At 43.1% G+C, this 27,709-nt stretch overlaps 1 protein-coding gene across 2 annotated transcripts; it reads left to right on the top strand.

The window, feature by feature from the left end:
* The first annotated feature begins 6,613 nt into the window (after positions 1-6,613).
* nr2f6a (nuclear receptor subfamily 2, group F, member 6a) lies at positions 6,614-26,176 on the top strand. 2 transcript variants are annotated; one of them, XM_029726137.1, is made up of 5 exons: positions 6,614-7,401; positions 7,704-8,482; positions 9,754-9,848; positions 15,592-16,164; positions 23,559-26,176. In XM_029726137.1, the coding sequence occupies exons 2-5, from the start codon at positions 8,214-8,216 to the stop codon at positions 23,831-23,833; spliced, it is 1,212 nt and encodes a 403-aa protein (XP_029581997.1). In that variant the 5' UTR covers positions 6,614-7,401; positions 7,704-8,213; the 3' UTR covers positions 23,834-26,176. The 2 variants fall into 2 exon arrangements, with proteins under 2 accessions (XP_029581997.1, XP_029581995.1); XM_029726135.1 differs by having other exon boundaries at positions 15,589-16,164.
* The last annotated feature ends 1,533 nt before the right edge of the window (positions 26,177-27,709 follow it).

Raw genomic sequence — 27,709 nt, 5'->3', positions numbered from 1 at the left:
CTCTGTTATGCATATTCCATATTTCAAACCATGCCTTTTAAACCATGGGATTGGGAACTCTGTAATGTAAGGATTGGTTTCCTCCAAACACCTCAACTCTCATCAGAGGGTCTTCTGTGGAAAAAAAGACTGATGAATCCCCGACCTTAATCCCTCCTCAATCCAGCAGATGTTTTCCTTTGACTTGGACAAAGGGCTTTGTTTTTATTACCAGGCTTGCCCATTCCTGTGGGGTCAAAGGTGAAGCCGGTCTCGGAGAGAAGCTGTCCCTGCAGGTCAAACAGTTTGACAGTCATTGGAGCGCGATGAAATGTCCCCCTCGTGTAAACGACCATTATCAGTTTGTGTTGAAAACCTAGGCTACTTTCCATATGCCGCTATGCTTGAGTACACATTCGTCAACACCCAGGGTTCGAATAACACATTGACTATTGGGAGTACCTTAGGCTGGACCAGTGTTGCGATTTCTAATGTTTACAGGAGTGTCCTGATTTGTTGTTGGAGTACCCAGCACCCACATAACCCACAACAACAACAACAACAAGATATTTTGTGTGGAGGGTTCATCATGTCAAAACCAAATAAAGCCTCACAAAAAATGGAGCAAACTATTTCTGGAAGGAAACTGTCCAGTTCTGTCCTCTGTCGTCAGCCAAGGATCAGCCGGCTGGTTGGACCTGCAGTAATGGAATGAAGCCGCCATGGAATCTGGATCTCAAATGACAGAGCTCTAATTTATGTCTTTTAGGGGATGTATCTCTTAGTACTAATGAACTAGTATCAGGTTACACTTAGTTGGAAAGCCTTGTAGTATGTAATTATGCCATGCTACTACCACTGTGTGTGTGTGTGTGTGTGTGTGTGTGTGTGTGTGTGTGTGTGTGTGTGTGTGTGTGTGTGTGTGTGTGTGTGTGTGTCATTTGCAGTCTTGCCTTACTGGACCGCTCGCAGAGAGTATGTGAGCATTAAACAGATACACACAAATTGTGTTATACTAAATCAGACATCAGCGGCATGCCAAACAGTTACTGCATCATGGGTTTGATCTACAGGAGCTATAATAGAGGGAGGTTGAAGTGAGAGGCCTAAGTTGGTGTGACGGTTGAACAAGTAGACTCTCAGGAATGTACCGAGCCCTTGCTATGGTAGCAGCATGTTAATTAGTAGTCATTTAGCTTGGCAAACTGCTGCTGTGGCGGTTGAAGCCAGGAGTAGTTTAACAGACTTTAGCTAATGTAATGCTAATGTCGGATTTTAAGAAATTATTGTTATTTCATGATGCAATTTATGTATGTAATTACGTATGTAATTATGCATTTAATTATGTATGTAATTATGTATGTAATGTATGTATGTAATTATGTATGTAATTATGTATGTAATGTATGTATGTAATTATGTATGTCATGTATGTATGTAATTATGTATGTAATTATGTATGTAATGTATGTATGTAATTATGTATGTAATTATGTATGTAATGTATGTATGTAATTATGTATGTAATGTATGTATGCAATTATGTATGTCATGTATGTATGTAATTATGTATGTAATGTATGTATGTAATGTATGTATGTAATTATGTATGTCATGTATGTATGTAATTATGTATGTAATGTATGTATGTAATTATGTATGTAATGTATGTATGTAATTATGTATGTCATGTATGTATGTAATTATGTATGTAATGTATGTATGTAATGTATGTATGTAATTATGTATGTCATGTATGTATGTAATTATGTATGTAATTATGTATGTAATTATGTATGTCATGTATGTATGTAATTATGTATGTAATGTATGTATGTAATTATGTATGTAATGTATGTATGTAATTATGTATGTCATGTATGTATGTAATGTATGTATGTAATTATGTATGTCATGTATGTATGTAATGTATGTATGTAATGTATGTATGTAATGTATGTATGTAATGTATGTATGTAATTATGTATGTAATGTATGTATGTAATTATGTATGTAATGTATGTATGTAATTATGTATGTAATGTATGTATGTAATTATGTATGTAATGTATGTATGTAATGTATGTAATTATGTATGTAATGTATGTATGTAATTATGTATGTAATGTATGTATGTAATTATGTATGTAATGTATGTATGTAATGTATGTATGTAATTATGTATGTAATTATGTATGTAATTATGTATGTAATGTATGTATGTAATTATGTATGTAATGTATGTATGTAATTATGTATGTAATGTATGTATGTAATTATGTATGTAATGTATGTATGTAATTATGTATGTAATGTATGTATGTAATGTATGTATGTAATTATGTATGTAATTATGTATGTAATTATGTATGTAATGTATGTATGTAATTATGTATGTAATGTATGTATGTAATTATGTATGTAATGTATGTATGTAATTATGTATGTCATGTATGTAACTCGTCTCAAAAGGATTGGTCATGAAGAAAAGGTCAACAGTTTCAATATATTCTGTGCCCCCATCCCCCTCCACACACACACTCCCACACAGTCACTCCCACACACACAGCCACCCCCCCACACACACAGCCACTCCCACACAGCCACTCCCCCCAACACACACACACACACAGTCACCCCCCCACACACACAGTCACTCCCACGCACAGCCACTCCCCCCCCCCACACACACAGACACTCACACACACAGTCACCCCCCCAACACACACACACAGTCACTCCCACACACAGTCACTCCCACAATCACACAGCCACCCCCCCACAGACACACAGCCACTCCCCCCCCCACACACACACACACACAGTCACCCCCCCAACACACACACACACACAGTCACTCCCACACTCACACAGCCACCCCCCCCCCCACAGACCACAGACACACAGCCACTTCCACACACACAGTCACTCCCACACTCACACAGCCACCCCCCCCCACAGACACACAGCCACTCCCACACACACAGTCACTCCCACACACAGTCACTAATACACACACAGCCACTCCCACACACACAGCCTCTCCCACATGTACACGCAAACACAAAGCCACTCCTACACACACACACACACACACACACACACACACACACACACACACACACACACACACACACACACACACACACACACAGCCACTCCCACACACAATAAGCCATTATTTGGCTAATCTTGACCAACAATAGAGGTGCCAATCAACAGACACATTGTCTCCTTTAATGGGACTTTCATTCAGATTAACACACACCTCTGATGACCCATTAGCCACACAGTGACCAGGACAATGCTAAACTTTCCCGGTGACACACATGCACACACACACACAGCCAGGGGGAAGGGTTTGGGCTCAGGAATTTCTTAGAATTATCTGTATGTTCTAGATCTAGACAAAGAAAAAAGATAAGTTGGTGTTAATTACACTTTTGTAGGTACAACGTCTTTCTGTGTCAGTTAAAAATGTATCATAGATTCATGACGTTTCTCTGCACTTTTAGCCAGGATTGTTTTTCTTCTCCCTGCCTTTGTTTCTTTATCTAGGACATGCATCATCTAGTAGACCATCCTGGACAGGCAGACCCACAAAGACCCACAAAGTCCAACAGTTTAGGACAGGCATCATCTACTAGACCATCCTGGACAGGCAGACCCACAAAGACCCACAAAGTCCAACAGTTTAGGACAGGCATCATCTACTAGACCATCCTGGAGAGACAGACCCACAAAGACTAACAGTTTAGGACAGGTATCATCTACTAGACCATCCTGGAGAGGCAGACCCACAAAGACCAACAGTTTAGGACAGGTATCATCTACTAGACCATCCTGGAGAGGCAGACCCACAAAGACCCATAAAGTCCAACAGTTTAGGACAGGCATCATCTACTAGACCATCCTGGACAGGCAGACCCACAAAGACCCACAAAGACTAACAGTTTAGGACAGGCATCATCTAGTAGACCATCCTGGACAGGCAGACCCACAAAGACCCACAAAGACCAACAGTTTAGGACAGGCATCATCTACTAGACCATCCTGGAGAGACAGACCCACAAAGACTAACAGTTTAGGACAGGTATCATCTACTAGACCATCCTGGAGAGGCAGACCCACAAAGACCAACAGTTTAGGACAGGCATCATCTACTAGACCATCCTGGAGAGGCAGACCCACAAAGACCAACAGTTTAGGACAGGCATCATCTACTAGACCATCCTGGAGAGGCAGACCCACAAAGACCAACAGTTTAGGACAGGCATCATCTACTAGACCATCCTGGAGAGACAGACCCACAAAGACTAACAGTTTAGGACAGGCATCATCTAGTAGACCATCCTGGAGAGGCAGACCCACAAAGACCCACAAAGACCAACAGTTTAGGACAGGCATCATCTACTAGACCATCCTGGAGAGGCAGACCCACAAAGACCAACAGTTTAGGACAGGCATCATCTACTAGACCATCATGGAGAGGCAGACCCACAAAGACCAACAGTTTAGGACAGGCTTCATCCACTAGACCACCCTGGAGAGGCAGACCAAGAAAGACCAACAGTTTAGGACAGGCATCATCAACTAGATTCAGACGCAGGCCGATTTGTTTCTTGAGTGAATGGTCGGGGTGCCGGAACATAATTACGGCCTCCAGTTGGGGAACTCTGATCTAGGATGACCCTGGGCTTAGCGAGGCAGGGGTGAGTAAGTCTGGGGAACTCTGATCTAGGATGACCCTGGGCTTAGCGAGGCAGGGGTGAGTAAGTCTGGGGAACTCTGATCTAGGATGACCCTGGGCTTAGCGAGGCAGGGGTGAGTAAGTCTGCGTGACCTTTGGGGTTAACCTCGGACACGAATCACCATGTGCTCCACAAAGCAAGGGGATAGAGGACCTTTGTGAAATGGTGATGACCAAAACGTGGCATTTTCTTTTAGCACAATGAGATGGGTTTTAAAACTTCTTATGGCTCAAATCCCGTTAACGGGATCGATTTGACAACATCCGGTGAAATGGCAGAGTGCCAAATTCAAATTAAATTACTATATATATTAAACTTTCATGAAATCACACATGCAATACACCAAATTAAAGCTACATTTGTTGTTAATCCAGCCAACTTGTCAGATTTCAAAAAGGCTTTACGGCGAAATCAAACCATGTGATTATCTGAGGATAGCACCCCACCAAACAAACACATACAATCATAAATCAACCCACCAGGTGTGACACGAAACTCAGAAATAAAGATATAATTCATGGCTTACCTTTGACGAGCTTCTTCTGTTGGCACTCCAATATCTCCCATAAACATCACAAATGGTCCTTTTCTTCGATTAATTCCATCGTTATATATCCAAAATGTCCATTTATTTGGCGCGTTTGATCCAGAAAAACACTGGTTCCAACTCGCGCAACATGACTACAAAATATCTCATAAGTTACCTGTAATCTTTGTCCAAACATTTCAAACAACTTTCCTAATACAACTTTAGGTATTTTTTTTAACGTAAATAATCAATAAAATTTAAGACGGGATAAACTGTGTTCAATACCGGAGGAAAACAAAGTGGAGCGTGCTTTCAGGTCACGCGCCTCAACCACAACAGTACACTTCACTCGACCCTCGTTCTGAACAGAGCTACTTCTTCATTACACAAAGGAAAAATATCAACCAATTTCTAAAGACTGTTGACATCCAGTGGAAGCGATAGGAACTGCAAGCAACTGCCTTAGAATTCTAGATTCCCATTGACATCCCATTGAAAAGAGAGTGACCTCAATTTTCTTTTTGCCTGGATGGTTTGTCCTCGGGGATTCGCCTGCCAAATAAGTTCTGTTATACTCACAGACATCATTGAAACAGTTTTAGAAACTTCATAGTGTTTTCTATCCAAACCTACTAATAATATGCATATCCTCGCTTCTGGGCCTGAGTAGCAGGCAGTTTACTTTGGGCACGCTTTTCATCCGGACGTGAAAATACCGCTCCCTAGCCTAGAGAAGTTAAGCTGTCTATTCATTGGCCAGAAGCTAAGATCAAAGTGCAGGCTATGATTTGCAGGATTAATGCATTACACTGAGAAAACATCTGTAGGCATACTTCATATTACTGAGGTCAAAGGTTGTAGAGTAATCTGTGCTTAGTTATTGACATTATAGGAGGGATTCAGGTATGAAATGTTACAATTTCAAGTAGTCTATTGCATAACTTGTCTGTAGGAACAGAGTAAATAAACAAGTAACTTGACAATTTGCCATAGAAAGCCCACCCAATGTGTTGGGAGCTGAGACAGAACCATGTCTTGTGTATTTCCTGGAGGGCTTTGAGTTGTTTGCCATGGTCGGGGGTAGGTCTGGCCGTGTGCTTAGAGTCAGGCCTTGGGGTCATGCCTCTCTCCGAGGAGAGCGAACCTCCACATTCTTTTTCTCTGTGTGTGACAAGCCCCACAGCCCACTCTCTGCTCTTTGACTTCAATGTCCATATAAGGCAGCTGGTGCCATGGCAACCACAGGGCTTGAATAGCAGTGTCAAATCCCTGAGCACACACATGCCCCCATCCCCCTCCCTGCATACTCCCTCCCTCCCTCTCTATCTCTCTCTCTCTCTTGCTTGCTCTCTTGCTCTGCTAGCTCACACACACACAAGCTGAGGAAAACGGAGGGAGAAACCCATAGACACAGAGAGAGAGGACGGTCTGTGTGGTGCCTTACAAAAGCCAATCTGTCTAGAGCCTAGTCTTCTTTTTAAATCTCAATTCAATTTTGTGGACTCTGAGGAGAGAAAGCCCCGTCCCTTCCCCCTCGCCTGCCTCAGCCACGGCAAGCACCCACACGGTCGGAGCACAGGGCTAGGCCGCAAGTCGTTAGTGCTCGGTGGGCAAGCACTGACAAAAGACTGGAGGGAGAGGCTAACACGGATGCTTAGAAAGCAGCTTCTCTGACTTCTGAAAGGACGCTTTTAGTATTTCTAACCTAATCTGTGCTGTCTATTTTTGGAGGGACTGAAACAGAGACTGGTCTAGCCACTACCACAGAGGATATTGCTACAGCCTGTCTCTTGCCTCCCTCTGGAACAACAAACAAGGAAGAGAGGGCACTTCCTTGAGTTGAAGATCATTTTAAAGAGAGCCAGAAAGACTGGTTGATTTTGTAAAACAGAGGGGTAGACCGTAGCCACGGTTAAGACTTGATAGTAGTTCTCTGTGTGCCTTGAGGATATAGCCATACAGTGTGCTGTGAAACATCAAGTTGTTTTGCTAGTGGTGACCTGGAAGAGCTCTTTTTGTCAACCAGAATGTTGCTGGTGCTCAGAGGATTGCTGGAAAACCTGTCTCTTGCCTCACTCTGTCTGTACCCTCCCTCTCCATGGCTGTAAGACGTTGACATATTATATGAATATACTTGCAACGGTAAGCATTCAATACAAGGCTTTTGTATTATTTCTCTCTAATGCCAGGATATAAGTAAGATATTGCAGAAAGGCAGCAGGACTCCACATACACTATAATGAAGGTAAACTGCATGACAGTTTTACGAGGGGTGGCCACTGCTCCAGGGCTAGCGCGGTCCTTTTTCAGCCATTATTGTTGCTAGAGAGAGAATCGAGTGAGAGAGGATTTCCCTCTGTAATCATGTGCAAAGTGCGAGTGAATAGGTTGTGTTTTGGTCTCTTTTTGAAAATGTGTGTTTGATTAATTGTTTCCTGTGAAAGGTTCTGTGTCTTGGCTGAAGTGTAAACCATTCGACTGAACAGCAAGCTCCTCTAAAAGACAGCCGTCGAAGGACTTGGGGCCAAATAAATACATAACAAAAAACACAAAAAGAGTGATTAATTGAATAAGGAGAAAGAAGAAAAGTGGGCATGGGGAAAAACCAAAGTTTCTAGAGTGAAAGGCGAAACAATTTCCAGGTCATAGTGGAAGGGGAGGAGACAAAACAGCTCTAGTGGGTTTTTTGGAACAAACATTCTACACCATAAAGTTTTAAACCCATTTATACTCTACAATAAAAGAGGGTGTGGGTAATTTTCTACCTTTGACTATTTAGTTTCCGACCCACTTTGAGGACCAAAAAGCCAAAAGATACAATTTTATGAAAAGGCAGAGAATCTCCAAATCTTGAACTCTGAACAGAGGTGCACAAAGGAAATCAAAAAGTTTAGACAGCAGCAAACAAAATCGTTGGCTGTCTCCCATTCCTTCTGTGGTCTGCTAACCAAGCGATGGCCATGGTGAGTGGGGGCTGGGGAGATCCCAACGGGGGCACCAACGGGCTGGGGGAGAAGGGCTATCTGAGGGGAGAGGAGGAGGACGGTTCGCCCCAGGCCGGGGGCAGCGACATGGAGGTCGGGGACGAGGACAAGACATGTGTGGTGGACTGTGTGGTGTGTGGGGACAAGTCCAGCGGGAAGCATTACGGTGTGTTCACCTGCGAGGGCTGCAAGAGCTTCTTCAAGAGGAGCATCCGCCGCAACCTCAACTATACCTGCAGGTGAGACTCAATGGATAATTGTGATCATGATGTGATGGATTCTCAAAATGGATGGATAATTATAATAAGCGATTTACATTGTAACGTCGGAATATACCTCTTCCTCCACCAAACTGTAACACCCGTCTGGGTAATTCTTATGAATAGTCTTTATTTCTGATTCCTTAGTTTGTCTGTTATCAATATCCCATCTGTACAGGCAAATGGATGCAAATAGCTAGAGTGAGTCATGCATTAATACATAGTTGACTCTGTGCAGAGCTGTTACAATCCCCACAGCAGTGTGTTTACTGGATGTGAGTCATCACTCACTTAAAGGAAAAATCCACAAAAAAACGATCTTCTTGTATTTCTTTAATTAGTCCACTGTTGATACAGTCGCAAAATGTTTTGGATGTCAGCAGTCAAGTTGTCAAGGTACTGGACTTTCAAGAAGCAAAGTGTCACCGGCCACATCATCATATAATGCATTGTGGCCGTTTTTTTTTTAACCAAAACATTGTTTTTGAGTGGATTTTTTCTTTAACTGTGTACCTTTCATGATATAAAAGGTATCTGAAGAGAATAGCTGACTTAAAAATTGTATGACACTCCATCATTGCTTATTGGCAGACGTCTTGATTGTCAATATTATTAGTTGACAACAATATGGGGTTGAATAGACACCTCTATTGTATTTCATTGTATTGTTCAACTCTGTGTTGTGATATATTGTATTGTGTTGTGATATTTATTGATTTACATTGTTTCCTCCATGTCCAAGAAGATGTCATACAAATGCATACGTTTTCTTGTACAAAACTGTCCTCGAAGTGAGATAATTGAGTTTCCCCACTGTGGTCTAGTCATCCCTACATCAGCCACTCTGCCCATATTAAAAAATCCATGAGCATGATACAATATTAATGCCATGGATCATCTAAGGAAAGACAGTGATTGGGCCATACACACTTATATAATCGGGTTCTGTAAACCAGCAGATACCTATAATATATTTAAATAGAAGCTTATTTTGTCTCGCATCATGTTTTATGCTTCAGCTTTCTACATCTACCCTCTAGATGCATTACGCAACCATGCAGTCTGGTAACAACTACCTGCAAATGTTTTCTATCATATTAAGGTGACCTTTCTCCATTAAAGTGATAGCAGTACACATACACTACTATAGATTTTGCCAAGGGTTTGTAGCTGTAACAAGTGTCAGCAAAGCTAAATGTCATTATCATTGCTGTGTGGATTGGCATAACATGTTATGATCTATATTTCAGGTCGAATCGAGAGTGCCAGATCGACCAACATCACCGCAACCAGTGCCAGTACTGCCGCCTTGAGAAGTGCTTTCGCGTTGGCATGCGCAAAGAAGGTACTTATCCTGTCCACATACAGGAGGACCTTCCTTTATCTATGTACTTATCCTGTCCACATACAGTAGGACCTTCCTTTATCTATGTACTTATCCTGTCCACATACAGTAGGACCTTCCTTTATCTATGTACTTATCCTGTCCACATACAGTAGGACCTTCCTTTATCTATGTACTTATCCTGTCCACATACAATAGGACCTTCCTTTATCTATGTCTATCCTGTCCACATACAGTAGGACCTTCCTTTAGCAATATACTTATCCTGTCCACATACAGTAGGACCTTCCTTTAGCAATATACTTATCCTGTCCACATACAGTAGGACCTTCCTTTAGCTATGTACTTATCCTGTCCACATACAGTAGGACCTTCCTTTAGCTATGTACTTATCCTGTCCACATACAGGAGGACCTTCCTTTATCTATGTACTTATCCTGTCCACATACAGTAGGACTTTCCTTTATCTATGTACTTATCCTGTCCACATACAGTAGGACTTTCCTTTATCTATGTACTTATCCTGTCCACATACAGTAGGACTTTCCTTTATCTATGTACTTATCCTGTCCACATACAGGAGGACCTTTCTTTAGCAATATACCTATCCTGTCCACATACAGGAGGACCTTCCTTTATCTATGTACTTATCCTGTCCACATACAGTAGGACCTTTAGCTATGTACTTATCCTGTCCACATACAGGAGGACCTTTAGCTATGTACTTATCCTGTCCACATACAGTAGGACCTTCCTTTAGCTATATACTTATCCAGTCCACATACAGTAGGACCTTCCTTTAGCTATATACTTATCCTGTCCACATACAGGAGGACCTTCCTTTATCTATGTACTTATCCTGTCCACATACAGTAGGACCTTCCTTTATCTATGTACTTATCCTGTCCACATACAGGAGGACCTTCCTTTATCTATGTACTTATCCTGTCCACATACAGTAGGACCTTCCTTTATCTATGTACTTATCCTGTCCACATACAGTAGGACCTTCCTTTATCTATGTCTATCCTGTCCACATACAGTAGGACCTTCCTTTAGCAATATACTTATCCTGTCCACATACAGTAGGACCTTCCTTTAGCAATATACTTATCCTGTCCACATACAGTAGGACCTTCCTTTAGCTATGTACTTATCCTGTCCACATACAGTAGGACTTTCCTTTATCTATGTACTTATCCTGTCCACATACAGTAGGACCTTCCTTTATCTATGTACTTATCCTGTCCACATACAGGAGGACCTTCCTTTATCTATGTACTTATCCTGTCCACATACAGTAGGACCTTCCTTTATCTATGTACTTATCCTGTCCACATACAGGAGGACCTTCCTTTAGCTATATACTTATCCTGTCCACATACAGGAGGACTTTCCTTTATCTATGTACTTATCCTGTCCACATACAGTAGGACCTTCCTTTAGCTATGTACTTATCCTGTCCACATACAGGAGGACCTTCCTTTAGCTATGTACTTATCCTGTCCACATACAGTAGGACCTTTAGCTATATACTTATCCTGTCCACATACAGTAGGACCTTTAGCTATATACTTATCCTGTCCACATACAGTAGGACCTTTAGCTATATACTTATCCTGTCCACATACAGTAGGACCTTCCTTTAGCAATATACTTATCCTGTCCACATACAGTAGGACCTTCCTTTAGCAATATACTTATCCTGTCCACATACAGGAGGACCTTTAGCTATGTACTTCTCCTGTCCACATACAGTAAGACCTTCCTTTAGCTATATACTTATCCTGTCCACATACAGTAGGACCTTCCTTTATCTATGTACTTATCCTGTCCACATACAGTAGGACCTTCCTTTAGCTATGTACTTATCCTGTCCACATACAGTAGGACCTTCCTTTATCTATGTACTTATCCTGTCCACATACAGTAGGACCTTTGTTTAGCTATATACTTATCCTGTCCACATACAGTAGGACCTTTAGCTATGTACTTATCCTGTCCACATACAGTAGGACCTTCCTTTAGCTATATACTTATCCTGTCCACATACAGGAGGACCTTCCTTTATCTATGTACTTATCCTGTCCACATACAGGAGGACCTTCCCTTAGCTATGTACTTATCCTGTCCACATACAGTAGGACCTTCCTTTATCTATGTACTTATCCTGTCCACATACAGTAGGACCTTCCTTTAGCTATATTTGTATGTATTCTATGCAGAATATCAGGTTATTTTGACATGGATGTTCAAAGACATGAATTCTAGTCAATAGACTGTGTCCATAGCCAAAAAAACAATTGTTTTAAAATGTTCAATTTTTTTTACCATTACATTGACCCATAGTGTTGTCACATACAACTACACTGGCCGTATCATGGCTTGCCATCTATGAAGGCTCCATGCCGTGTCCTTTGTCATCTAATCTAGTGCCTGCGTGAGCGACTGGGATACAAGGAACAAGCCATCTGCGGCCCTGTGCACCAGTCTTTCACACACACCTCTGTCTATACCTCAGCTGTAGTCTGAAGTCCCAGGTGATGAAGCCCTGTATATGCAGTGGTTGGCTAGTTGTTTTTCCATAGGCCTTTGATTAGAAATATTACATACCATCTGTATAATAGTGGTTCCACCGTTACCCTGGTTGCTATGTCATCTTACACTGTAGGCCTATTGAAGCCCTAAGTAAAATATAGTATCCCTATGCCATTGATATGAGGCATTATTGTATGATAAAGAGGCTGTAGCCTGAAGTTCCACAATGAGTATAGCCCACAATGATTTATTTGGGCGGTTGCAGAAAACTAGAGGAACTCTGAATGCTGCCTCTTCAGTCTAATATTGATGACTCTTTCCCTTTCAAGGTCAAATTACTCACCCAATGGCTTAATACGTTAACTACAGTTGAACTACGTTAACTACAGTTAGCCAAATACATTTAAACTCCGTTTTTTAAAACTCCTGACATTTAATCCTTGTAAAAACTCCCTGTCCTTGGTCAGTTTGGATCACCACTTTATTTTAAGAATGTGAAATGTCAGAATAATAGTAGAGAGAATGATTTATTTCAGCTTTTATTTCTTTCATCACATTCCCAGTGGGTCAGAAGTTTACATACACTCAAATAGTATTTGGTAGCATTGCCTTTAAATTGTTTAACTTGGGTCAAATGGTTTCGGGTAGCCTTCTACAAGCTTCCCACAATAAGTTGGGTGAATTTTGTCCCATTCCTCCTGACAGAGCTGGTGTAACTGAGTCAGGTTTGTAGGCCTCCTTGCTCGCACACACTTTCAGTTTCAGTTCTGCCCACAACTTTTCTATGGGATTGAGGTCAGGGCTTTGTGATGGCTACTCCAATACCTTGACTTTGTTGTCCTTAAGCCATTTTGCCACAATTTTGGAAGTATACTTGGCGTCATTGTCCATTTGGAAGACCCATTTGCGACCAAGCTTTAACTTCCTGACTGATGTCTTGAGAAGTGGCTTCAATATATCCACATAATTTTCCTTCCTCATAATTTTCCTTCCTTTTGTGAAGTGCACCAGTCCCTCCTGCAGCAAAGCACCCCCATAAACATGATGCTGCCACCCCTGCGCTTCACGGTTGGGATGGTGTTCTTTGGCTTGCAAGCCTCCCCCTTTTTCCTCCAAACATAACGATGGTCATTATGGGCAAACAGTTATATTTTTGTTTCATCAGACCAGAGGACATTTCTCCAAAAAGTACGATCTTTGTCCCCATGTGCAGTTGCAAACCGTAGTCTGGCTTTTTTATGGTGTTTTTGGAGCAGTGGCTTCTTCCTTGCTGAGCGGCCTTTCAGGTTATGTCGATATAGGACTCGTTTAACTGTGGATATAGATACATTGTACCTGTTTCCTCCAGCATCTTCACAAGGTCCTTTGCCATTGTTCTGGGATTGATTTGCACTTTTCACACCAAAGTAAGTTAATCTCTAGGAGACAGAACGCGTCTCCTTCCTGAGCGGTATGACAGCTGCGTGGTCCCATGTTGTTTATACTTGCGTACTATTGTTTGTACAGATGAACGTGGTACCTTCAGGCATTTGGAAGGATGATCCAGACTTGTCTTTTTTTCTGAGATTTCTTTTGATTTTCCCATGATGTCAGGCAAAGAGGCACTGAGTTTGAAGGTAGGCCTTGAAATACATCCACAGGTACACCTCCAATTGACTCAAATGATGTCAATTAGCCTGTCAGAAGCTTCTAAAGCCATGACATCCTTTTCTGGAATTTTCCAAGCTGTTTAAAGGCACAGTCAACTTAGTATATGTAAACTTCTGACCCACTGGAATTGTGATACAGTGAATTATAAGTGAAATAATCTGTCTGTAAACAATTGTTGAAAAATTACTTGTCATGCACAAAGTAGATGTCCTAACCGACTTGCCAAAACTATAATTTGTTAACAAGAAATTTGTGGAGTGGTTGAAAAATGAGTTTTAATGACTCCAACCTAAGTGTATGTAAACTTTCGACTTCAACTGTATAGTTGGGAATGTTTAATACCTGAACTATGGCTGGAAGCATTTCATACGTTAACTATGGCTGGAAGCATTTCATACGTTAACTATGGCCGGAAGCATTTCATACGTTAACTATGGCCGGAAGCATTTCATACGTTAACTATGGCCGGAAGCATTTCATACGTTAACTATGGCCGGAAGCATTTCATACGTTAACTATGGCCGGAAGCATTTCATACGTTAACTATGGCTGGAAGCATTTCATACGTTAACTATGGCTGGAAGCATTTCATACGTTAACTATGGCTGGAAGCATTTCATACGTTAACTATGGCTGGAAGCATTTCATACGTTAACTATGGCCGGAAGCATTTCATACGTTAACTATGGCTGGAAGCATTTCATACGTTAACTATGGCTGGAAGCATTTCATACGTTAACTATGGCTGGAAGCATTTCATACGTTAACTATGGCCGGAAGCATTTCATACGTTAACTATGGCTGGAAGCATTTCATACGTTAACTATGGCTGGAAGCATTTCATACGTTAACTATGGCTGGAAGCATTTCATACGTTAACTATGGCCGAAAGCATTTCATACGTTAACTATGGCTGGAAGCATTTCATACGTTAACTATGGCTGGAAGCATTTCATACGTTAACTATGGCTGGAAGCATTTCATACGTTAACTATGGCTGGAAGCATTATAGCAGTATTTGATACAGCCACACTCTCATCCTCACAATGAGGGGAAATTATTTCATTTTCTTTCTAAGAGCAATAAATATGAACACAAAGGCCAGAGTCATCATTTATCCCACTTTTGGTAATACAAATATTTGCATAGTAAAAGATGAACACCTCCTGAGGAATATTAATCTTTGAGGAAAATATATTTTAATGTAGAATTCTGCTGTCTTTGTTTTATTCCTCGAGTTAACTTGGAGAATTCTCAAATAATGTGAGTCCTCTGTTTCGCCCTTTGTTATTTAGGTATCTGTCTCTGCCCCATGGTGGCCACTTTAATCTGGAATTATATGGTGTTAATCTGGTCAAGACCGTCTGTTGATAATCTGCCATACCTACTACTGCGAGAGAGCATGCCTGACTCATTTTCAACTTCTCCCCCCTGCCCTCCCTACTTTTCACCCCAAATCCTAATCACTTCCGTCCTCCCCATCTCCCTGCACCTTCTTAACTCCAACCCCAACCCATACCCCTCCCCCTTTGTGCCTCCATCCCCACCCCAGCAGTTCAGCGCGGACGTATCCCCCCCTCACACTCCAGCCTCAGCCCCACGGGCACCCCGGTAGGTGGTGGTAGCGGCGTCGGAGTGGCAGAGTTTTACAACAACGGCGGGCAGCCCGTTTCGGAGCTCATCTCCCAGCTGCTGCGTGCCGAGCCCTACCCCAGCAGCCGCTACGGCCACCAGTACAACCAACAGGGCCAGGCCACCGGTGCAGGCGGGGCCGTTATGGGCATCGACAACATCTGCGAGCTGGCAGCCAGACTGCTCTTCAGCACCATCGAGTGGGCCAGGAACATCCCCTACTTCCCAGAGCTGCCCGTGTCAGAGCAGGTGGCTCTGCTCAGGTTGAGTTGGAGCGAGTTGTTCATTCTGAACGCAGCCCAGTCCGCCCTGCCCCTCCACATGGCCCCGCTGCTGGCCGCGGCGGGCTTCCACTCTTCGCCCATGTCGGCCGAGCGGGTGGTGTCCTTCATGGACCAGGTGAGGGTGTTCCAGAACCAGGTGGACAAGCTGACCCGGCTCCAGGTGGACTCGGCCGAGTACAGCTGCCTCAAGGCCATCGTCCTCTTCTCGCCAGGTGAGTTGTCTGGTTTATTTTATTCTCACTATGTGGATTGAGATCATTTAGTTTTCAGATTTTTTTTGGGACACGCTGAGACTTTACAACATGCATGTCAGACTTTTCAGCCTACATTCCTGACTTTTCAGCCTACATTCCTGACTTTTCAGCCTACATTCCTGACTTTTTGACCTGCTACATGTTGAGACTTTTGGCTACTGTGCATACTTAGATATTCAAACATTTGATTTGCATGATGGGACGTTTGACTTGCATATAGGGTTGCAAGGGGAGGGTATATTACTGGAAACTCAAAGTTCTTTGTAATTTTATCAGATGACAAGGAGTGGCCTTTTGGGTAATTCAGATTATTGTCTGCAATTATTTCTGGCCCTCTGTGTGGCTTTTTCGCATGTAAAATATATAACATAATCAAATAATATCTAATACAAAATAGAATTTAAAGAAAAATTGATTGACAAAGCGGTAAAACATTATCCAAATATAAACCATCAACTTTATAAATACCATTGGTGTTTAATATAAGGGTTTCAGAATTACATATCCTTTATATATTTTTGTACACACTTATTTGACTATGTCAATATCTCTTTGTTGTAAATGTTTTGGCGCCAAACTGGTAGTCTGGCTAACACAAAATTCCTCTTTGATGTTGTCGGCACAATGCGTTGATAATCAAGGGGGCTGTGTTTTTACTGGTTGTCTCATCTCTGTGTCTTTCTCAGTCAAACACCCACATGTACAGCCACACACATCCCCGAGCGCCGCCCCTTTCCATTTCAATGGTTGGATTTAAATCCCTGAAAACTAAAGGCATAGAAACCGTAAATGACTTGGTAATATGAAATACATTTATTTCAACGGCAGAATTCAAAAGCAATTTTGGACTGACCAACTTAGATATTTTACTCATATGATAGGTAAGATATACATAACCTTGCAGAGAGCCTATCCAACGGACAATCTCAGAAAAATATATCAACTATTGGAATCAAGACTTAAAAAGAAGTATTACAATGTGAATGTACATTTAATCCGTCTGTCTGCATATTTCAAGACATGGCGCATGAGGGTTCAGTGAGATACCAGATGGGTTGGACGATACATTTCTCGTCAATCATCTTGAAAAAAACGTATACTTAAACTGGAAATCAACCAATCCTCCTTCTTTAACACAATGGAAAGGTCAAATGCTTTATTAACTAAATGTTGAAAGTGCATGGGAGACTGAGAGAAACAAAATGGTGCAGTTTGAGGCCATGTGGCGGAGAGTGATGCGGGCGCTGGAGATGTGGGTCTGGGCAGGTGTGATGTAGCTGAGGTTTGTGTGGGTCTGTATACTGTCGTTTGTATGTGTATGTTTTGTATTATTTTAAAATATATATACAATCTTACCCAAAATAAATAACTTTCAAATCCAAACAAGGAGAGAGGTCTCAATCAAGAGAACCAATTAAACCCGATGCACACTTTCAGAGCTGTCCTATATATACACATGTGGCTCCCGAGTGGCGCAGCGGTTTAAGGCACTGCATCTCAGTGCTAGAGGCGTCACTACAGACACTGGTTTGTATTCCAGGCTGTATCACAACCAGCCATGATTGGGAGTCCCATGAGGTGGCACACCATTGACCCAGTGTGTCCAGGTTAGGGGTTTTGCTGGGGTTAGCCATCATTGTAAATAAGAATTTGTTCTTAACTGACTTGCTTAGTTAAATAAAAAAACATGCAGTGTCTGAGGGTGACGCTGTTACTAATTAGTACACGTGATCATCTGTACTTGCACTTGACCCATGACCTCTGATAAAGATTGTTCTTCTACCCTCATCCCTGCCTCAGTGGTGTTAAAAGGAAAGCTTAACATTCTGAAACATGGAACACTAACTGAACCTAGAGGGAAATCTACCTGAAAATTGGAGCGTGTGGATCCAGCCTTTATATAATCGCCAGTGAAATCCGAAACAGTGAAATGTGCCACATTCCTGCACGTAGCCAGAGATGATGTGTAACAGTGTTAGGTTCCGTCCCTCTCTTCGCCCCAACCTGGGCTCGAACCAGGGACCCTTGCACACATCAACAACTGACACCCCACGAAGCATCATTACCCATCGCGCCACAAAAGCCGCGACTCTTGCAACGCAAGGGGAAACCCTACTTCAAGTCTCAGAGCGAGTGACGTCACTGATTGAACCGCTATTAGCGCGCACCACCGCTAACTAACTAGCCATTTCACATCGGTTACAGATGCAATCAAGGTATTCAATACTGTAACGACCCTGGGTTTATAGGTGTGGATATCGACTCTGCCGCTTGAGCATGCTTTTGGGGCACAGTTGATAGTGCGCTGGACTTCGGGCTAGAAGGTCAAGTATTCAATACCTGCTCCCTGCTGTTTCATTTCATTGGTGTCACAAGTGATCAGGCCTTGCATCCACGACAGCGCGTGTGCTTGGCCAGTGAGCGCGTTCCTATAAGACGTAGAGTCGCAAGCTAGCGCGAGGACGCGCTCTTTGAAAGGAGGGAGTAGTGTAACGACCCTGGGTTTATAACCGAGGATATCAACTCTGCCGCTTGAGCATGCTTTTGCGGCACTGTCGAGAGCGTGCTGGAAGGTCGAGGGTTCGAGACCTGCTCCCTGCCTGTTTCATTACAATACGTTTGATTTTGACGATGATGTAGATGACTTGGATGTATTAAAAGCGCTTTTCCCGAAACTACTGTGAACCAAGAACAAATCTAATGTACCTGAGGCATATCTTTTTCACGAGAGTGCAAGGACAAACAGAGTCAATTAATGCTTACTGACTCATCTAAAAAAAATTAAGTTTCAACAATTTACCGAGTCACTGATACGGGACAGAATTGTGTGTGGAATCACAAATGGCCAAGTGCGAGGCAGATTACTTGCCGTGCTAGTGAAGTGAGCCAGAGCCAGCTGAAAATGCTTCATGATGAAGTCGGGGTGCCAGTTCTTAAGGTGCATAAACAAAAGAAAACACAGAATTGGAAAAAAGTGCCCAGCTAGTAAAAGAGAGGTTGCAGGGACAATGCTCACGTTGAGGGTACAAATATGAACCAAAAAAAAGTCTCCAGCATAAGGTCAGATATGCAAAGCATATCACAGAAAAAAATCCATTACGGCAAAATGTGCTCCTCACGCACCGGAGGATTCACGGGATTTACAGGGAGATGACAGCAGGAAATTAGCACATGTTCATTGGGACAATTGAAGTGAAACAGAGTGAAGTACAATTTGTTGCTCAGCTAGTGAATATCAATGAGAAAAATACTGAGAAAGAGCAGTGAACAGAAACACTGTAAATAAACAACCATAAGCTTACTGTTAAACTGGATACAGGAGCTGAGTGTAACGTCTGTCGGTGAAAGACTTGAAAACGCTGAAAGTGAAGGGCGATTCCATGCAAAAATCCAACTGCAAGCTAGTGACGTATTCTGGCCACCAGATGGAGCCAAAAGCAAGAATACACTCAAATGTCAATACAAAGAGAAAGTGTTTGAACTGGAATTTCAAGTGATATAACAAGATGCACCTGCAATACTTGGAAGATCAGCTTCTCTGCAAATGGGCTTAATACAGAGAATATTCAAGCTTGTGAACAAAGGACAGAGATGGACATTTTGAATATGAAGATGTATTCACAGGTCTTGGATGTGTTCCAGGAGTTCATCACATACAAATAGACCCAGAAATCACACCAATGGTTCACTCACCAAGAAAAGTACCTGTAGCACAGAACCACATGGAAAACATGGATGTTGTCGTCAGGCAAACTGAGCCTACTGAATGGGTAAACAGCTTGGTGACAATCGTGAAGCCGAACAAAATACGGGTATGCATGGACCCACAGGATCTAAACAAAGCCATCAAGAGTGAACATTATCCTTTACGTACCATTGAAGTGGTAGTTGCTGAAATGCCTATCGCCAAGGTATTTTCAGTAGTTGATGCAAACCAAGGATTCTGGCAAATCCAACTGGATGAAGAGAGCTCCCGACTCTGCACGTTCAATACGCCGTTTGGATGGTTTTCATTCAAGAGACTGCCGTTTGGAATCGTGTCGTCTCCAGAGGTGTTCCAGAGGTGCCTCTCCCAGCATTTTTAATGACTGGAAGGTGTTGTAAACGTCATGGATGACATTCTTGTCTGGGGTGATGACACAGAGCAGCACGACCGGAGACTGAGACAGCTACTAGACAGACTGAGAAGCATCAACTTGAAACTGAATAAGGACAAGTGCAAAATAAGAATGACAGAAATTCACTACATTGGACATATGTTAAGCAAAGAAGTCCTGAAACCAGACTCCAAAAAGGACAGAGCAATACAATAAATTCAAGAGCCAGAGGACAAAGCAGTGCTTCAGAGGTTCATGGGAATGTTGAAGTATCTCGCAAAGTTCATCCCAAATCTCTCTCATGTCAGCGCACCACTGAGACAACTGCTGGAAGGAGAAGTTCAGTGGCACTGGGAGTCTTCGCATGAACAAACCTTCAAAAGCTTGAAAACACTTGTCAGCAATGCACCAGTGTTGAAGTACTCCAATGTAAAAAACACAGTGACACTATCTGTGGATGCAAGTTCATAAGGCTTGGGAGCTGTGATCCTGGAAGATGGCCAGCCAATCGCATACGGGTCAAGATCCCTCAGACTGTCAAAAGAGATACGCTCCAATTGAAAAAGAGCTACTGGCGATTAGTGTATGGCTACGAGAAGTTTCATCAACACCTGTATGGAAACCAGATCCAGGTGGAGTCAGATTACAAGCCATTGGAAACAATCTTCAAGAAGTCGCTCCAGAAAGCACCAGGCAGACTGCAGAGAATGCTGATGAGACTACAGAGATACAGTCTACATGTGACAGACAAACCAAGGAAGGAGATGCACTGAGACGAGCATACCTGAAGGAACAGATAAAGAAATTGCTGGATGGTGAGCTGGATGTTAACTACATTGCTCATCAACTTCCTCTTTCAGAAGAGAAACTGCAGCAATTCAAAACAGCAACAGCAGAAGACGAAGAGTTAAGACTGGTCACAGAAACAGTTAAAAAAGGATGGCCAGACAAGAGAGGGAAAGTTGCAAAGAAAATACAGCACTACTGGACCTTCAGAGAGGACTTGACATACTCAGATGGGCTGCTGTTCAGAAGTTCAAAATGTGTCGTTCCTCAGAAAATGAGAGAAGAAATTATTTAAAAAATTCCTGAAGCACACATGGGAGTCGTCAAATGTAAGGAACAAGAAAGGATGTTCTGGCCAGGCATGTCTAAACAGATTGAAGATGTTGTAACAAAATGTGCAGTCTGCAACTCACACAAAAACAACAACCAAAGAGAGCTGCTCATGTCTCATCCAGTTCCAGAGAGCTTCGGCCAAAGTTGGAGTGGACCTCTTCCATTACAATGACACAGAATATCTACTATTTGTGGATTACTACTCAAAATACCCAGAAATCTCCAAGCTCAGTGGGACAACAAGTAAACACATCATTACAGCACTAAAGTCGATCTTTGCAAGGCAGTACAATTATTTTTATTTTTTAAATGCATGAAATGAAATGTATGCACTCACTACTGTAAGTCGCTCTGGATAAGAGCGTCTGCTAAATGACTAAAAATGTAAATGTAAAATGCATGGGTTGCCCAACGTTTTGTGCTCCGACAATGGAAGACAGTTGGTGAGTCAAGAAATGTCAGAGTTCTCTACCAACAGGGAGTTTCAAACATGTCACGTTGAGGCCTAGATGTCCACAGTCAAACGGCCAAGCTGAGACAGCAGTTCAGACTGTGAAGAACCTGTTGAAAAAAGCACGAGACAGCAACGGAGATCCTTACATAGCTCTCCTTGAGTAAAGAAAATGTACGTATCTGGAATGCCTGAGGGTGGCGCTGTTACTAATTAGTACATGTGATCATCTGTACTTGCACTTGACCCATGACCTCTGATAAAGATTGTTCTTCTACCCTCATCCCTGCCTCAGTGTGCTAATATATTACAATATTGCATTAATAAACGGCCTCCTTTCCAGACCAGTTTGGTCACAGCTCTCCCTGCGCTGTGAGTCACGTGGGTCACATCTGCAAGGCTACCAAACTGGTACCAGTTGTGAAAACAGTTGTGAAACGTTATTGCAGTTAATTGAAAATAATGCCATTGTTGATTTATTTTTCTCTTGAACCATATGGTCTATGCACTAGAAACTCATGGACAACATTGACACATAGAAAATGTAATCATATATAGTATTAATTTTTGTAACAGTTATTCAAGTATAAATGACCTAAATTACCATAGATTATCTGTTAATTACCAAAGTTTGTTAAATTTATATTAGCTTTGCAACCCTACATCAATACTTTTCTTCTTTTTTTACTAACATACTGAGACTTTAACATTTCTAATGGGAAAATGTACACTGAGTGTACAAAACATTAGGAACACCTGCTCTTTCCATGGCATAGACTAACCAGGTGAATCCAGGTGAAAGCTATGATCCCTTATTGATGTCACTTGTTAAATCCACTTCAATCCGTGTAGATGAAGGGGAGGAGACATGTTAAAGAAGGATTTTCAAGCCTTGAGACAACTGAGACATGGATTGTGTGTGTGTCATTCAGAGGGTAAATGGACAAGACAAAAGATTGAAGTGCCTTTGAACGGGGTATGGTAGTAGGTTCCAGGCCCACCGCTGCTGGGTTTTTCACGCTGTATCAAAAATGGTCCACCACCGAAAGGACATCCAGCCAACTTGACACAATTGTGGGAAGCATTGGAGTCAACATGGGCCAGCATCCCTGTGGAACGCTTTTGACACCTTGTAGAGTCCATGCCCCAACGAATTGAGGCTGGACAAAACGAGGTGCAACTTAATATTATTATCCTAATGTTTTGTTCACTCAGTGTTTCTCTTGATGTTATCTAAGGATACCAAAGCACCTGCTGGTCAAATGACAAAACCTGAACACAGGTGTACTGGTAGATTTGAGGAGAGTGGCGCCCTCTATTGGCATGACAGTACAAGTGCAGAGTGTAATCACAGGCCAAAATGTGTTGTAGGAGATATTGTAATTGAATGGTCTGTACTGCACACTTACCCAAAGAGTGTAAAATTTTTACATGTCAACAGTTGTGTGCATTATTTTGCTTCAATGACCTAAATCAAGACTACATCAACAAAACATACAGATGATAGAATGTGTAGAAAACAGGAGAACAGAGAAGGTACAACCTGACATTTTTTTAGTTTTTGGTCAGAGTTTTTTAAAATGTGTTGGTGCCAAACAGAATTCTGTATGTAGGTTCCCGTCTCAGTACTGCTCCCTCCCACTCTACTCACCTCAAGTCTCTGTCACTCCCTCCTTCCCTCTCAGATGCGTGTGGGCTGACAGACCCGGTCCACGTGGAGTCTCTGCAGGAGAAGGCCCAGGTGGCTCTGACAGAATACGAGCGGATGCAGTACCCAGGTCAGCCGCAGCGCTTCGGCCGCTTGCTCCTCCGCCTGCCCGCCCTCCGTGCGGTGCCCGCCAACCTCATCTCCCAGCTCTTCTTCATGCGTCTGGTGGGCAAGACACCCATTGAGACGCTCATCCGCGACATGCAGCTCTCCGGAAGCTCCATCAGCTGGCCCTACGTCCCTGGTCAGTAACCCCCAAAATGTAGGTCTCCTTCTGGGCAGTGACGACAAGGACCGCAGGTTCCTCTGAATCATCATGATCCATCTGTGTGATCCTATGCTAGCGCCAGCTGGACATCATACATACTGTACTGTCTCCATGAACTGAGCTCTCCATACCAGCCTAGTGCCAGCTGGGTCTATTGCCAGCACACTGGTGCCAGCACACCTGCTGTGCCCCGTTATGGCGACCTGAGTCACCCATGCCATCCGCATGCCATAGTGACTAGGGACACCTTACATACAGACATTACTGTCCTACCAATAGAGGTCACTGGAACCTTGTCTCATTTTCCACATCTCATTGCCTTCGGTGCAATGACTGTCGACGTCTACATCAGACATTGGAATTCTGGTAGAAAACCTGTATTATGGAGGTATTAGTCTGTTCCATTCTGATCCTTAAGGCTGGTTTATACTGGGTCTAACGACATGTCTATAGACAAATAGAATGCGACAAGTGTCTCTGGTCAAAACAACATTTCATTTATACTCGGTGTTATAGACTTGTTGCTGCGGCTGTTGGTTTCCTTGTCGGAGACGCATTAAAGTTCAACTTTGACCCTGTCGCAGCATCCGTTATCATGGTTACCTGACAGACAGCAACAAGGCAGTGCACAAGTTCTCCAATTCTTTGGTAGAATGCCCTGCTTTTATTTCGTCACACTAACAACCATAAGCTATTTTCTGTAACTAGCTAGCTAGCTTTCAATTACCTTGTAAATAATCATCTTGTTGAGTTTATTTTCCTGTAATAATTAATACAAATTTGCTAAAGTTAAGACGTTGTCGGCAATGACAAGTTTGATGTCGGACGACAATAGAATGTTCATGATGTCACTGCGACAACTTTCTACAGACATGTCGATAGAAGGACTATAAACAAGCCTCTTCACTGAAGGGTCTTCACTTAACTTAGAGGGTCCTCCACCATATTTCGCAGTCCTATCCCTTCAGATATGCGAACACAAACTTGATAGGAGGAAATGGGAAGGTGCTAGAACAAGAAATTACACCAAAATCTTTATCGTCCACAGACATTTCACCAAAAATGTCATTGTCCTTAAAGAGGTTCTAGATTTGGTATTTGAACTAGTAGATCAGTCAGGCAGATGAAGTGGAGAGACGTACAGATGGACTCAATGACTGTTTCCATGTATCACTCATAGGGATCTTAATTGTTGCATTGGGCAACTTTTAAAAAGCCACAGTTAAATGAATATGGATTGATACCGCACAAGACAATAGAATGCTATTGATTGATTTCTTCTTAAGGCAACCTCTGTCATTGTTGTTCACCACAAACCGCCTTCTTTTCAATGACTGCTTTTTCAATATTCAGTATGAATTAGGACACTGCAGTAAGAGTAGATCATTCATCTGGACATATTCTTTCAAATCACTGTTTTTTCAATACGGACTGATATTTTAACTACAACAGAGGACGAATGCAGCTGATATGAGTGACAGGCTGATTGTTGAAACAAAAAAGTATGTAATCAAAAACGTTGTGGCCAAATAGTTCACCTATGACCATACTGAAAACAAAGAGCAAATGCTGTTGCTACTTTAAAAATAAATCACATCAAAACCTATTTTACTTTACAAGCTATAAGAAGTGTACATATTGTAAATGTAGGGAACCAAAGGCTTAAATGGTGTTGATGGTATAATTTTTAGAGACCATGTTGTCTTGCTGCATGTCACAATGTTGTTTTTGCTCTGTTAAACGTTTCAAGAGGTTTTTCATCTCTACCAAATGGGATTGGAGAGTAAAGTTCTTTTTTTTAAATGTTGAGTTCACAGGTTCTTTTTTTAAAACCTTAATATTTTATGTAAAAATACCTCTACCATCCCTTGAGATGTGTTAAAAAAGACATGAGTCTCCATGGTGGTGAAAATAACACTGGTGCAGAACAAGAGGCTACTCCTGAGCATATTCTGTTCCCATCACAAAGCAATGCATCCTAGGAGCTGACTGTACAACACTTAGGTGATATGGGACTTTATTGTCATGGCTGTATGGCAATGGGACTGCGCTTGGAGGCTACGATCCCAAAACATCCCACTACCTGTGAGAGACTGAGAATAGGTCCAATAGCCTGTCGGTGACTAGGAATTACCTCATGCCTTTCAAAAAGATGTGGCATATCCTTACTCACCCACTGACTCACTCAAACACCATATCACCCAGAAAAATGACAAAAGATAAAATGTACTATTATTCATGTTTTACTATCTTTTACTGTTGTTGCTGAGTTCTTTAGTTTCAGAATTGTTTGTGTATGAAAGCATTATTAAAAGGCCAAAATGACATGGTGAGTCTGGTTTCTTTCCCTAGTCAATTACATCCATAAGAATGTCAGTTAGATGTGGGCAATATTTTTGTACTCAGAAATTTCTACTGTAAAGTACACCCTTAAGAGATGTAATACATTGCATTACTGTAACGGCTGTCGCCTGAAGAAGTGGACCAAGGTGCAGCGGAGTTTGTGTTCATTATTAGAATTTAATATAAACAACATGAACACTATACAAAACAAGAAAAGAGTAAACCGACAGCAAACAGTCCTGTTTGGAACAAAACACTGACAGAAACAATTACCCACAAACCCAAAGGAAAAACATGCTCCTTATGTGTGACTCCCAATCAGCAGCAACGAGCTTCAGCTGTGCCTGATTGGGAGCCACACACACGGCCTAAAACAAAGAAATACAAAAACATAGAAAAAGGAACATAGAACGCCCACCCAATGTAACACCCTGGCCTAACCAAAATAAAGAACAAAAACCCCTCTCTATGGCCAGGGCGTTACAGTACCCCCCCCAAAGGTGCGGACTCCGGCCGCAAAACCTGACTCTGAAGGGGAGGGTCCGGGTGGGCCTTCTTACGGCGGCGGCTCAGGTGCGGGACGTGGCCTCTGCTCCACCCTTGACGTCGCCCTCTTAGGTGGCGCACCTGGCTGCGCCGAAGGTCTGGTGGGCGACGCTGACTGCGCCCGGCTGGCGGGCGGCGATGGTTGCGCCCGGCTGGCGGGAGACCCTTGTTGCGCCCGGCTGGCGGCCGGCGATGGTTGCGCCCGGCTGGCGGGCGACCCTGGCTGCTCCGACGGCACTGACCCAGGATTCACCAGGCTGGGGAGACATGACAGAGGCCTGTCCCTAGGCGTAGGCACAGGACTCACCGGGCTGGCAGGCGTCCCTGGCCACTCCGGCAGTTCGGCGCAGTCTGGCCACTCCGGCAGTTCGGCGCAGTCTGGCCACTCCGGCAGTTCGGCGCAGTCTGGCCACTCCGGCAGTTCGGCGCAGTCTGGCCTCTCTGGCGACTGTTGACTGGCGGGCAGCTCTGACGACTGTTGACTGGCGGGCAGCTCTGACGACTGTTGACTGGCGGGCAGCTCTGACGACTGTTGACTGGCGGGCAGCTCTGACGACTGTTGACTGGCGGGCAGCTCTGACGACTGTTGACTGGCGGGCAGCTCTGACGACTGTTGACTGGCGGGCAGCTCTGACGACTGTTGACTGGCGGGCAGCTCTGACGACTGTTGACTGGCGGGCAGCTCTGACGACTGTTGACTGGCGGGCAGCTCTGACGACTGTTGACTGGCGGGCAGCTCTGACGACTGCTGACTGGCAGGGCTGGGGACACGCACCTTGGGCTTGGTGCGGGGAGCAGGGACGGGCCGGACAGGACTGTGGACACGCACCTTGGGCTTGGTGCGGGGAGCAGGGACGGACCGGACAGGACTGGGGACATGCACTGTGGACTTGGTGCGGGGAGCAGGGACGGGCCAGACAGGACTGTGAACACGCACTGGTGAACTGAAGCGTGGAGCCGGTTTTGCCACT

The sequence above is a fragment of the Salmo trutta genome, chromosome 31 (genome assembly GCF_901001165.1).
Source record: "Salmo trutta chromosome 31, fSalTru1.1, whole genome shotgun sequence".
NCBI lineage: Eukaryota > Metazoa > Chordata > Actinopteri > Salmoniformes > Salmonidae > Salmo > Salmo trutta.
Note: the sequence above shows the minus strand (reverse complement) of the source record. Positions and strands in the feature narration are given on the sequence as shown.

Excerpts from the sequence above, each read along its gene's own strand:
- nr2f6a (XM_029726135.1), top strand. The coding sequence starts at position 8,214 with ATGGCCATGGTGAGTGGGGGCTGGGGAGATCCCAACGGGGGCACCAAC. Across the intron at positions 8,483-9,753 it reads AACCTCAACTATACCTGCAG|GTCGAATCGAGAGTGCCAGA; the intron begins GTGAGACTCAAT and ends TCTATATTTCAG. Across the intron at positions 16,165-23,558 it reads CATCGTCCTCTTCTCGCCAG|ATGCGTGTGGGCTGACAGAC; the intron begins GTGAGTTGTCTG and ends CTTCCCTCTCAG.